Here is a 13486-nt window from a genome sequence, read left to right as displayed (position 1 = left end):
GCCCTTCGTTTTGTGCGTTCACGTGAAGTGGTGGTGTCCCGATTCTGGTTCAGACGAGTGTTAGGTGGAAGTGGTAGGGCTATCTGGCCCTTCAAACGGAGATTTTTCAGAGGCACACTTCAAACCGAGGGGTATGACAAGTTTCCCAGAATGCATCTCGCGGCAACCGGCAGCTGTTTTATTTCTCGCTGTAGCGCTGTTATTACGTCACTTTGTTAAGTTTTAATATTTTTTCATGCGAGAAAGTAACTGTTTAGATCCCCAATGTGAGGTCGGTTTATCGAAATGACGGCTGTTTAGACGTTTGCTCCCATGTTTTTTGGAGAAGTGAAGCTCCACCTGTGGAGCAGATTAATGGCTCGTCACAGAGACACCACCCGTCCGGAGAGCTTGTCAGCCGGCCAACCTCCGTCGTCATCCCGGGAGAAAAGACAATCGCTAATTAATTTACCCGCAGGTTTTTAGAGGTTTACCGCCGGCTGGTAACATTCCTTTTAGGAGATGAATGCTGGTCTCATTGATGAAATGTAACAATTGTGGCAGTCACATTAGTTTGTTTGAATTAAAAGTGAAGGTTCATGTGTGTATTGGGCAGAGGAGCAGCACCTGGGGGCTCTGTAGCCTACATACAGAAATCACCACATTTACATTAAGTTAACATGGTTTTGAATACAGGATTTGTGGCAAAAGCTTGTCACGTCTGCTTATGTGAAAGCCAGCAGAGGCTACTGATGACTTTCAACCCCTACCCCTTGTAGCTCCGTTTCAAGGGGCAAGGGTTAAGGGCTAGGGCGAGGGATAGGGATGAAAATTAGAATTGGAATTGGGCATAAAAGCATCTTAAAAGCTAATCTAATACCTGCATGTGTGTGTATGTACTGTGGTTCGTGTGGATATAGTGTGAGTTCTCCTATAGGGTAAATGTGTTAATGGTCCTGTTTGTGTGTCAAAACATTGTGAACAGATTTGTATGAACTTTACTGAGGTGTTAGGTCACTGAAAAACCACACGGTGGCGCTGGAAGAAAAATCAGGTGATCAGCGGAGCTGGTACACTTCATCCACTTGGGACCATGAGCATCTGATCAACATGAAACAACAGCAACCAGTGTAACACAAATAACTGAAATGGAGTTTTTCCTGGAGTCGTGCTGCGAGAAAATGTAATGATCATGAGAAAAAGGAACTGAAAAATCAATCCTATCCTTTTTCCTCTCTGGCCTCAACATCTACACGCCTCCACTGTTCACATTGCTTTCAACCACAGCTTAATTAGCTGTAGAAGTCAGAGCAATGTTGCATCACACGTTCCAAAAAATCATGCCAGGCAATGTGTGAAAAACATTAATACCACACTAACTATTGCGTTTGTCAAGATTTGCAAAGACTCAGAAGGTATTTATGGAAAAAGTTTAAATATAAAATACATTTGGCTTTAAGCAGAAGTAAGCGATCCGGTCATTTTGGCTAACTTCTTGTCAGCCGATGGAGTTAGCAGTCCCCGCCCTCGTCATGGATATATTGGTCCTTGTCCCTACGTCACCACATTCACGCGCATCCCTTGGCTGCACACACAGAGAGGACCGCCCCTTTATGCTGTTCTCTCTCCTCATTGGATCAAGGTTGTAGGATACAAGGAAAGTTTTCTCCTCGGCTTACAGCAGAGCAGAGTGACTGACAGACCCGTGTTTCAGACCAAACACTCTATATAAGTGATTGCTGTCGGAAGATATAACTATTTAAGACTTATATTAACACAAACATTCCGCTTACTTCTGCTTTAAAGGTTTTGTTCAACATATTGTCAATGATATTTCCATCATATACATTCTATCAATCAAATATCATAATGAAAAGATTCTATTGATCCAGGTGTTAACAAGGAGCTGTTGCACCAGAAACAGTGAAGATTTAAACATGACCTTATATTGCAGCCTTCCTCTTTATCCAGTCCCACAGAAGCTCTTTTCATTGATGTGTGATTAAAAAAAATCTTTAAAAGGAGTGTTTTTTTAAGTTACACCCAAGGTTAACAGCTTCAGGTTAATGGCTTATTTGAAAAGGCAGAAAATTAAATGTTCTCGTTTCGCTTTTCATGTTATCGTTCAAGGACATCTACGTTTGACGTAATCAGCCCAGCCAATTACTCTGCGGGGCAGATTTTTTGCAGTCAAAAAAAAACTGAAATTCAAATTTAACCTGAGCATTTAAAGTAGACCGCTAAAAAAAGATGAAGGTGGTAATTACAGTAGCGTGTGAACTCTACTAATTAACAAGCAAGGCTCAGTGGTTTTACATTATTACCCTTCTCAAGGTCTGACAATTCCAACACTCAAAAACTCTTTTTTGAAGATTAGTGGGTGTGAAAGCAAAATGGATCTGATGATATAAGGAACAAAAATGAAAAGAATTGTACACTTGACACAATTGTTTTATTTATGTGTTTCCATTGACTGTTTGCAAAAATTTAAGCAGACCTCACTGAGTTATTTTGCATTCATTGCATGACTTAATGGTTTATTAGTTCACAGTATTAGTGCAAAAGTAGAAGAATAAGTATTTTAACTGTATATTTATATATATATTTATATATACCTTCACTAGAAATAGCTGAATTCCCTTTGATTGTGTTTATAAGCCAAAAATTAAAGTCAGAATACGGTACAAAGACACTTCAGAGGATGAAGTAGAAGAATCGTACACTATTGATGCATTCTACCAAAAATGACATTCCAAAAATATCCGACTAATAAATGGCAAGGATGGAATTCAAATTTACATAAATTGAGTATTTTCTCAACTACTAAAGCCATGAAAACAGAACAGACTGCAAAAAACACATCCATCTTAAGTACTTAATCATGTTGTTTGTCTTAAAAATTGAGTTTAAAAAAATGCTGCTCTTAGACAAATCCACTTATGGTAATTGTAGAAGCAAGTGTCGTTACATTGAAGGCAGAAAAATAACACTGTCAACACAAGAAATTCTCATAACTTGCTCTCCAAGCTGTCAATTTATAATACTTTATACAAAAATAAAAGCCTTTGTTCTTTTGAAAACTTGATACTTGACGTAATAAAATGACTTAAGATGGGTGTTTCGGACATTTTTCCAGTGCCTCCCGATGTGGACATTTTTTATCATGATGCTACAAAAGTTGACAAATGTTACTGGCCTTAATGTTCATGTAGCACATAAATAATACCTTTGCTACAGTGTGACACTGTTAACCACCCCTCATTAAATCAATTTTACAATATCGCATGTTGCACAGCTGAATCAAAGACCATTTGATGGAAGGTTTTATCTGCTTTTTCATACGCAGAGCTGTCACATGTGTAATGTAACAGTGGGAAAGTTAAAGATTCAAGCTGATTGCAGTGAATATACTCTAAATTTGACATAGATGTAATATTTTTTAGATAATCTAATGTATAAAACCTCATCTTATTCATGTTTTATCCCTATATTGATAGTACCAGGCGCAAATGAGTAATTCTTGTTGCCAGCAGCATCCAACACTATATTACAGTAGCATGCACTTCAACCTGAGTTTGTCCAAAAATAAACCATTTCATCACACACTGATATTGGAATAAAAACCTATGGCATAAGCAGGTATTGAGTTTGTTCAGTCAGGCTGTGTTGGGTTATTCTTACACAACAAGCTAGCTCCCTCTTGTGGACAAGACTGGTACAGCCTAACAAGCTGTGACCTGTCTGCCCCCCCCCCCCCCCAAAAAAAAAATCCTCTACATTGTTGACAATGCATAATTATTATGGCATTGTAAATATTACTTTGTATCCTGTGATAGTTTATGTCTGTTAACACAGAGAAGTACACTCATAGCACACAGAAACATACACAAAGCTGTGCGCACACATGTTGCTCTATCTTGACAAAGTGCTCAACAAATAAAATAAATCAATTAAATAAGGGCAGTAACTTTCTGAACTACATTCTACTATATTACATGAGTCCATCAGAAATCACACAATATAGCTACAAACATATTGTTGTCTATAAATAAACATCTTGACTACCAATACGACCAAACTACACAAGGTTGACCGCCTTTGCATACAAACTATTATGACACCGATCCGTCTTTCACAAACTGAGTAATAGCACTTGCCTGTAATAGTGATTCCCTTCCGATTACTTGAATTGTATCGTTCTATTCAAGTTCTTATTCAGTAGTAACATACAACACTCACAGCCCAGTGACGTGTTTTAACAACCAACCTGAGCAGCTAAGACTAAAACAAACCTTCTATTTCATTGTTCATGCAAAAAATGATAACACTTGAGTAACTCCTGGTGCTTCCCTTTATAAACTGTCCATTTGAAGGTTGTTCTCTGTTAGTCTGTGATCGGGCTTATGGGCCCGATCATCATGGCTTTGTGGCCTTGTTCTTCCAGGAATGTTGAATGCTCTCATGGAAATCCCATTTGGCTCCTAGTTATTAGTGCTCTCAAAGAACATGAAATCCTGCACAGAAACCAAGAAGAAAGTGTTCATTACACATTAACACATTAAGTTGACATTAACCTAATGCCTAACTGCAGTTTAAATATCTCAACCAAGGTGTAGGATTTACTGAGAAGCCGCTGTTACATTAACTGCAGCAGGTCTTTTTTTTGTTTTTAGCATCTGTGACTCTACTGTGACAGAAAGTAGCTCTGTCAAGCTGTTTTGCATTTGTGGAGATTGGGGTGGCTTCAGGTCATGTTTCCCACAAAATATAGGCTAAGTGGTGCATTAAGTGGTAGGTACATGAAATTTCCGACTCCTGGTGAAGAGAAACAGATTCCCTGTAAAAGCTGGGTCAAATGAGGTCACTGCATCTGTAATAGCCGCAGTTCTGGCTGCAGTTAATTTGTGACAATCCTGGATAAAAAGAGAAGTGCACGCAAATATAACTTTACAAGCAGCAATGCAACTGTTTTAACAAGTTGGTGATGTTATGTTATTGCACTTACGATGAGAAAACACGCGCCGATCATCACGGCCTTCATTCTCACATCCAGATCCATGGGGAACTGGATGCCGAAGTTGTCTGAGTCTGTGAACGCTTCCCGCAGAAGTCCGGTCCATTGCTTGCTGATTTTGCCGATCTTGCTGACTTCATCCATCGTCAAGATCTGAGGAAAGAATGACAGAGAAGATGAATCGCCGACATGTGTTGCGAGAGGATTGTTTGGTTATATTGGAGGAAGATCACGGTACGAGTCGTAATCCCATCCAATTGCATCTTCCTACCCACTGCCACTGTAACTGGAGTTCAGCTTCCCCTGTAATGACTTCAAAGCAGCTAAGGAGGCACCGGGATGGTAATACCATGCTTCAGTTACCTCCTCCGGGTCTGGTTAAAGGTCTGTATCACTGACCCAGATCCCTTCACAGCTCAGTCTAATAAAACCAGCTGAGCCATGGAACAATGTACCACTGTGCCACACAAGTGCATGCCCTGTGCGATGGCTTCATCCGAGCCACAGCCACAGCTCTGATTGGAAACATATTTCCTGCTCCAGTCCAGAGCACGAGGAGGATCCCTTACAAGAAAAATGCCCAGAAGGAGCGAATGTTACCGTGTCGTGTTATGTTTTCACCAAACTTAATGGGATCTCTGTGTTTAGATAAACCCACCTCAAAGTCGACATCTGGAAGGCAGCTCCACCCACAGAAGGGCCCGTGGATCTTCAGCACAGGCTCGCAGTGTTCGTTCGCGACGATGAATTTCGGGGAGAACGGGTGCCACTGCTGTATAACGTACCCCACTGTGTTACCAGGGGGAGCCTGCACCTCCAACTGAGTGAGGGGATTGTCAGAGAACATAGTGTGATTTGTACTTGCATCCTCAATAGGAGCTGTTTCAATAATACATGTAAAACTACAAGGTGTGAGGTGTAAACAATATCCTGAGCCACAGCCACCCTGAGCTCTGTAATTTCATCCACACAAGGCGAGCGTGTTGTGCCTTGGCTCACCTCTTGCAAACAACATGGGAAGAAGCAAGACATGCACTTCAGCGGCCTGGTGACGGTGATGATCTCCTGCCCGAAGTTGTCGAGGACGTGGATGGTGAAGGAGCGCAGGGGGCCGCAGCACTGTCGACTCAGGCAGTCGTTCTCTTCGACGGCGTAGAACACGTTCTGACCCACGGAGTTGCGCACTTCGTACTTGTTGTTGCTTTCAAAACCCACAAGGGCTGCGTGGAGATGAACAACACGTGTGAAGATGACACACCCACCCGCACGGAACCAAACAAGCTGCAGAAGTGTTCTCTATAAGCATGTTGACTTACTGTACCTTCAACAAGCTCGACTTTCTGTTTGATGAGTAGCTGGTCCACCTAGAAAACCAGATAACCACATACATTTGATTTTAAATCGGATTTCCTCTCCTTTAAAGGCAGCAGTTCAGCAGTAGGGGGGAGCAATGTTGAGAAAGTTGGCATAAACATAAATATATATCGCATCCAGATAGTATCAGAACATTCTTATGGAAATGGAAGCATGTGTACTGTATATAAAGTCAGGTTTCCAGAGAGGTAGCTTTTTTTCTAAACACTGAAAATGTTCATAGAAAAACAATCATGAAACTGTGCCGATACATTCTACCCTCCTGCTGCACACATGACCTGGATCGTTTATGAATGGGAAACATACAGTAAAAACTGGCAGTGTGACAGGGAGCTAGCATGCACAATAGCAGGACATCAATATTAATATTTTGTGTGGCAATGTTGTATCGATTCATGGACACCAAGGTCAGATCTTTTATGATATAAATTACAAATATGAATTGGTTTTTGATATTAGAAAAGCATACTTTTTTATGACTGTTGGTCAGTCTTGTTTGCTTGACAGTCGTAGTTTGCAAGAATAAAAGTGACAGTATGTTGGGGGTGTCGTATAGCTCACTGGTTTGAGCAGGCGCCCCATACACAGAGGCTACTGTATAGTCCTTTGCTGCATGCCAGTCCCCCTCTCTGTCTTCCCATTTCCTGTCTCTCTCTAACTATCCTATCAACTAAAGGCTTAAAAGCCCCAAAAAACTCAATAGCAAAAGTAACAATAGCAATACTCAGAATAACACGAAATGTTTAAAACCTGAATAAAAGTGTCCTTGTGTGACTTGAGTATCGTTATAATATTGTGGGGCCTCTGGTAGTTCATACCACTGATAGATAAGATAAGATAAATACATAATTCATTCAGGAAATGACTTGCCCTTGAGCTTAGTGGTAATACTGTACACTTAGTAGCCTAGTAATAAATAATAAACAATGTGAATGTGAAGAATCTATCCCCTGAATAGGTGATGAATAGTGGTGGTTATTGGACTATTCAATATTTAGGCTACCTCAAGTAATAAATAAATACAAATAAAACATGTTTCAGAAATGTTAAGTGTTAAAATGTTAAAAGAAAACAACACATAATGTCGATACTTACCTGAGTCAGGTATTCTAACCCTGGCGGACAGCCTGGTATTCCCGGGCTGGGCACTGCATACATATTCATGTTGGCCGAGTGCATGGAGACCTGTTGATGAGTTGATGGAAAGCTTAAAACGGAGATATGGCGCCATCTTGTGGTTGTCAAGGCGACGGTCATAAACAAATGGAGACATCACGGTTACAGACACACAGCGGTTTATACAGTTTTTCTCTGCCTCTGTGCGTAATATTGTCTAATAAACCGAACAGTGTGTAACACTACAATATTCTCCTACTGCACCGTGTGTGTGCTAAATCCGTGTGTGTGTGAGCTGCAGCACGTCGACAGCCCGGGGGGGAGGTGCTGCATGGTGGGCGACACAGTTATTCTTGGTTTATCTGGAAGTGACGAGCTCCTGACGGGAAGACACCACCATGAGAAATCCTCTTACTCTCTCTACGTGAGTGAGTGTGTGTGTGTAAGTGTGTGTGTGTGCGTTGTTAACAACACGCCTTAAGCCCCCACTACCTCGGCCGCCCCTGTGTAAAGATGTAGGTCATTTCATCTCTGACTCATTATCTTAAACGAGTGGTGTTCGCTGCCCGTGAACGTTTCATCAGCGGGTTAAAGGGAGCGAACACCGATGGGTGATCATGATCAGTCTACTTTTTCATCCAGAGAAGACGGCGAGTTGCTAAAAGAGACTTGCTAACAACCAACACTGACGTACACTCACATATAAGCTACGTTTAATATTAGCAGCGGGACATGTAACTCTTAGGATCGAAATTAGAAATACTCACCGCTATTTCACCTGCTACTTCAAATAATAACAGGCCACTCCGGAACCAAAGCCAGTGGAATAAAGCTCTGATCTGATTGGTCGATGTCATCGTACTTCCCATATTCATCCACCAATGGCAAAACAGGAGCGTAGATCTGAGCACAACAGAGCCAACTAAACCAGGCTGTACTAGAATAGAATAGCATATAATAGAAAAGTCAATAATAGAAAGGATCTGTTTAAATAAGTGTCAATTATACAGGTTTCCATACAGAGCTAGTGGATATAGGTTTGATCATTTTGCAGCCATCTATTATGTTTTAAATATATATTGGGGGTGGATATTTTCAATGGGGCACATTTGTATTGTTTGTCCTCTAGATGTCGCCATTAATACAGACAAGCAATGCACAGCACAATGGGATCCGACAGTGACATTAAGCATCTCTTCAAAATATAGCTACTTTATAATATAAGGATATTCTAAAGCTGGCCTATTTATGCTATTCGGGAAACTGATGTTATTTTTGTCCTTAACATCAAGATACATTGAGTTTGATTTAGATTTTATGATAACATGGATAGGCTACTGTCAGTTTAAATTCTCCCATTCCATTTTTACACATGGACATGTGCTGGGCGATGGCCATATGGCATTTGAAGCTACTATGATGTAAGACAATGAACATCGCCTGGCCTAAAGCTCACCACTGTTTAAAACTGTCAGTTGCGGTGTAATCAGCAAGTAGGTCATAAGCCACTTAATGTTGAATACATCACAGCCCACTGATAAACCTCCTCAGAGTTGAACAGGCCTCAAAGCCAAGATGTTTAAGCCTTAAAGTCCACCCACATAACCCAATAACCAACCCACACTCAGAGTGAGTCAGTGCAGATTATAGGGTATTAATAACAACACATTAGATAAATAATAACACACATCAAATAATGACACATGTAAGAATGAATGAATGAATGAATGAAGGCTTTATTTTCAGACATAAAGCCTTTATTCATTCATACATGTGTTCATGTATGTGTTAATTATGTCACAACCTGGTAAAAGCTATGAACGCTATGCTCCAGTAGTAGTAGCACTATTCCAAAGTTGTAGCTATTGGATGTCAAGCAGGTCTTGTGTTACATTTGCAAATTGCACGTTAGGTGAAACACCACAGTTGTGCCGTCGCTACAATGTAGTCGTAGACTAATTCTCAGCAGCTGTAGCCACAGAGCTGTGCTCCCCTCACTCAGCTGCACACACAAGCAATAGAAATGTGAAGATAAAAGATCTCTGGATATGCTTTTGAATGGATCAAGGTCCCGCTCATTGAAAAACAGGCAGAATGTAGCTCACTGTTGAGTGTTGTTTTCCTTTTTGAAAAAGATTGGAAAGGCAGAAAATGTGTAAACTCAGAGAAACAAATAGCCTAGTAATTCAATTTATTTTGATTTTGTACTCGTTTTACTAAAAGACACAAGGTTGATGCAGGTCAGAAGACTGGGATGATGTCACTTCCTGCAGATGAATGTGAATGTATCATTTTGTTATCATGAATTAGTGACAATGACAAAACAATCAGTTTGGAGTTGCTTTTTTTAATAAAACCCTGTTACTTAGCCAATTATCTAATTACTGTATTAGTTATAGCATGCTAATGAATTCCTCTGCTAAATGAATGAATAACAACAGTGCAGAGAAAGAACCATATCATGTCATCATGCATGTTAACGAAGAAGCTACTATTCAGAGATATAAACATATGTCAAAGGTCAGTCCCTGTGGATGAGATGACCTATAACCTATGACCTTTTTGCGTGCAATAAGAAACTCATTAACGTTTCATTATTGTTTTCTTGACAACTATTTCTTGTTGTTTGTGTATTGGTAGAAGCCTGTGGTTGATACCACGCTCTGTGTAGGTTGTAAGATATAAATAGAATTGAATGTGAACACACACGCACACACACAGCTGATGTGCACTTGAACTTTATGTGCAGGCCATTATACTTTGTATCCACTGGAGAGCAGTGTTGAGCTAATGATGCTCGGCCTCATGGCCATTACTAAGACTAATGCAGAATTTGCCTTTTCATTGTGAAACAAAATAGTGGCACATAGACTCGCGCGGACATACACACATCACACACCGACATACACTCCCAAACACACGTGCTGCTCCGTTACAAATGACGTGACGTCGTCGGGTCGAGTATCCTTATTTGCGAATACAAATTACCTGATTTCCTCAAGCGCTACTGATTTCTCCAAGAAACACTAATGAGAACAAATGATGACTCGCGTGCAGATCTGCTGACACTTCAGGCACAGACAACTAAAAACATGTTTTAATTGATTCATGTTACAGCGATTGCTTGTACTGACCTGGAATAGCTGGGAACACACTGCATGTACAATCAGTTGGGTGTTGTTTCCTTTACAAACAAATTGATTCTTAGTACTTTTTTTAAACCTATAGATTTTTACATTTTTAAAGAAACTCTGTCACATGTGAAATAAACAGTACTGCTGGTAGCATCAGGGGCCCATTTTATTATTCTGTCTGGCCAACAAGAGCACTGAAACTTATGTTCTTCATCAGTGAGATCAAAAACAAAAAAAAACAAAAAAAAAGAAGTAATGCAATGACTTTGAAATGGTGGCGTTCTCCGCTCCCATCTGAATCAACAGAGCAGACAGTCAGGGGTCTTTGAAAGCCAGTCAGATTGTCTTTCTGACTCCAAGAGCCCAGTTACTCCCACCAGGGGTCTGAATGTGTGTGTGTATGTGTGTGTATGTACCAATTGTACGCTCTCTGCTTTCTACGTCCCTACCTGTTTTACAATTTTTCTGTGTGGTTTGTGTTTTTTTGTTTTTTTTGTGTGTGTTAAGGTGGTGCTCTTTACCCGCATGGGTAATCTTTCGTGCACTCCTAACGAGGTTGTCATATTCGCCGCATAATGAGGAGCCTAAAGATGAATGTAAAAATGCCTCCATTACACCGCTTTCATCCTCTTGTTCATTAGGTTAGCATAAGGTTACAATACATTACTCCAGTCCTAGTGTTCCACACACACACGGTTGCAATAGTGTGTCACTGAGGGCTTGTGTGTTAGCTTGCTATGATAATCCTCATTCATGTACACAAATACACACAGTATCACCTGCCTAAAGGTAACCTTTAACTGAACCAAAACAGGAATAAATCTGACTGTTTGTCGTAATATATGCACAATAGTTGTTGTTTTGAAAAAAATAAATATCCACATTGCAACAATATGTCTGCAATTCACACTCACACATCCCAAAAATGCAAATGGGCCGCGTATGTTTTCATCATCTGTGGATGTCCAAATTTGCCAAATTCACCGCTTTTGTTATTCCGTCTCTGTCTCTTCACCTCTGCCCATCCCACACCTCCCTCCCTCCTTTTATTTCTCCCATTTCTGCACCCCTGTCAAGTGCTTTGTTTGCTGTGACTTTCCATGCGGTTATCTGAGCGGAGACAGTATGCCTCACCCTGGCACAGGACCTCAGTTTCCACGGCAACTTTATAATTGTTTTGGATGCGTTCCAAACGCCACTGGATACCGAGGCATTATTGATGTCAAAAGAAACATGTATGAAATGAGGAGATGTGGAGGCGTCCATATGGTTCCGTACACAGCCTCATGCAAAGCCATTTAACCGTTTTTCAATGGGAGTTTTGTGATACTGCTGAATAGATCCCACATGTGTCGCATGATATTTCATAATTTTGATCTCTCTGTATCACAAAAGGATAATAGCACGCAATACAAGCCACTGAACTGTGCAATATTTCCCCTATTAATGTCATTAAGTCATTGTCACAGTATGCACTGCTGGGTTGGATATGGTGACCTTGCTGAATACAATATGTCCATCATAATGTTTTTTTTTTTTATGTGAATAGTGAAAATGAGGATGAGATCCACAACACAAGACGGAAAAATAAGAGTCTGTTCCACTAGAAGCTTCTCCAGGAACATAAAGTACATCGCTGCCAGCCTCATTCACTTCAAGTAGTCTTTGTTTTGACAGGAGAGGCGGCGTGAGTTATCCCAGCGCTTGTCACCATAACCATATTGTGACCCCCCCACCCTACTCCCCACCAACTCTCTCTCTCTCACACAGACACACACACACACACACACACACACACAGTCTCGCAGCACCTCTGAGCCATGAGCTGTGGCCACATTAACCACTACGCTGCAACACTCATTAAAATAACATATAGTGTCAACAGCAGTGTGGCCCCAAGTGGATAAACCCAAAATGCTTCACTCACAAATCCACAGACTAGTCTGTCTCGGGGTTTGAATTCCTCCCTCCGAGCAGCAGCAGGTTTTTGCTTCTTTACCATTTCTTGTTAAACTTATGAAACTCTTTCTGTGCTGTTATATTGCAGAATATGTGATATAAAGAAGAAAAAAAACACTCAACTAAACTGAAATAAGGCCCTGACTGATCTTTTTTCTCTGATCTCAAGCCTCCCCTCCCTCTGCTTAATTTATGACCTGTGAGGAGGAACCCAGGGAGTGAGAAGTGAGTGAGACTGGTGTGAAAGCCCTGAATAGAGCAGGGGCAACAGGCCCTCCAAATAACACAAAAGAGGCACCACAGCTGTTTGGAGGCAAAACAAGCCTTCAGGAGGCACTGTCTTCTGCACTGAGCTCCCAGACTGGCACTCACGCTGACTTTGTAAGCCGAGTTGTTATATGAACACTGTAACACAATCATCACTTTAAATTTGTGGGTAGAAAACCCTCCAAGACGAGAGCCCACGTGAAATTCAAAGTTTAAAAGAAAACAGGTAATGTTACCAAAATCAGCCCGGGTATTTTCCTTGAATGAAATCCACCATTTTCTGACACGGATATTTATTATCGGCCCCGGGATTGGTCACTGAAAAGAGGATGTTTCATACTGTGACGTTTGCCGTTGAATTATTTGATCTTTATGCCATGCTAGCAACCAAAAACAAGGAGAGAAAAGGGAGGAGAGAAGATGTAAATGAGGTGGAGAGAGGGGATCGAACCTGCTCCGTCGCGTAGCCGGGGCCAAGAGGAGGGAAAGAAAAACAGCCACAAGAGCCGATCACCTTTACAAGAGGGGTTGGATGGTTCGAGGGCCCTGCTGAGCGGCGGGAAAGTGTCACCGGCCTTTCGAGAGCTCGCTGTCAAGCGCCGGTTACCGACTGTCAGCTGCAGCTAAAAATGATTTCAGAATC

General features: G+C 41.1%; 1 protein-coding gene across 2 annotated transcripts; it reads right to left on the bottom strand.

The window, feature by feature from the left end:
• Positions 1-4137: 4137 nt before the first annotated feature.
• LOC146966679 (phospholipid scramblase 1) lies at positions 4138-8389 on the bottom strand. 2 transcript variants are annotated; one of them, XM_085763406.1, is made up of 7 exons: positions 8251-8389; positions 7463-7552; positions 6315-6357; positions 5993-6213; positions 5652-5813; positions 4985-5146; positions 4138-4493 (listed from the first exon to the last, which is right to left on the bottom strand). In XM_085763406.1, the coding sequence occupies exons 1-7, from the start codon at positions 8356-8358 to the stop codon at positions 4461-4463; spliced, it is 819 nt and encodes a 272-aa protein (XP_085619532.1). In that variant the 5' UTR covers positions 8359-8389; the 3' UTR covers positions 4138-4460. The 2 variants fall into 2 exon arrangements, with proteins under 2 accessions (XP_085619532.1, XP_085619534.1); XM_085763408.1 differs by lacking the exon at positions 8251-8389 and adding an exon at positions 8114-8227.
• Between the last annotated feature and the right edge of the window lie 5097 nt (positions 8390-13486).

The sequence above is a fragment of the Trachurus japonicus genome, chromosome 20 (assembly GCF_045865225.1).
Source record: "Trachurus japonicus isolate A0001 chromosome 20, Traja_1.0".
NCBI classification, from domain to species: Eukaryota; Metazoa; Chordata; class Actinopteri; order Carangiformes; family Carangidae; genus Trachurus; species Trachurus japonicus.
The sequence above is the reverse complement of the archived record's forward strand: the minus strand, read 5'-3'. Positions and strand labels throughout refer to the sequence as shown.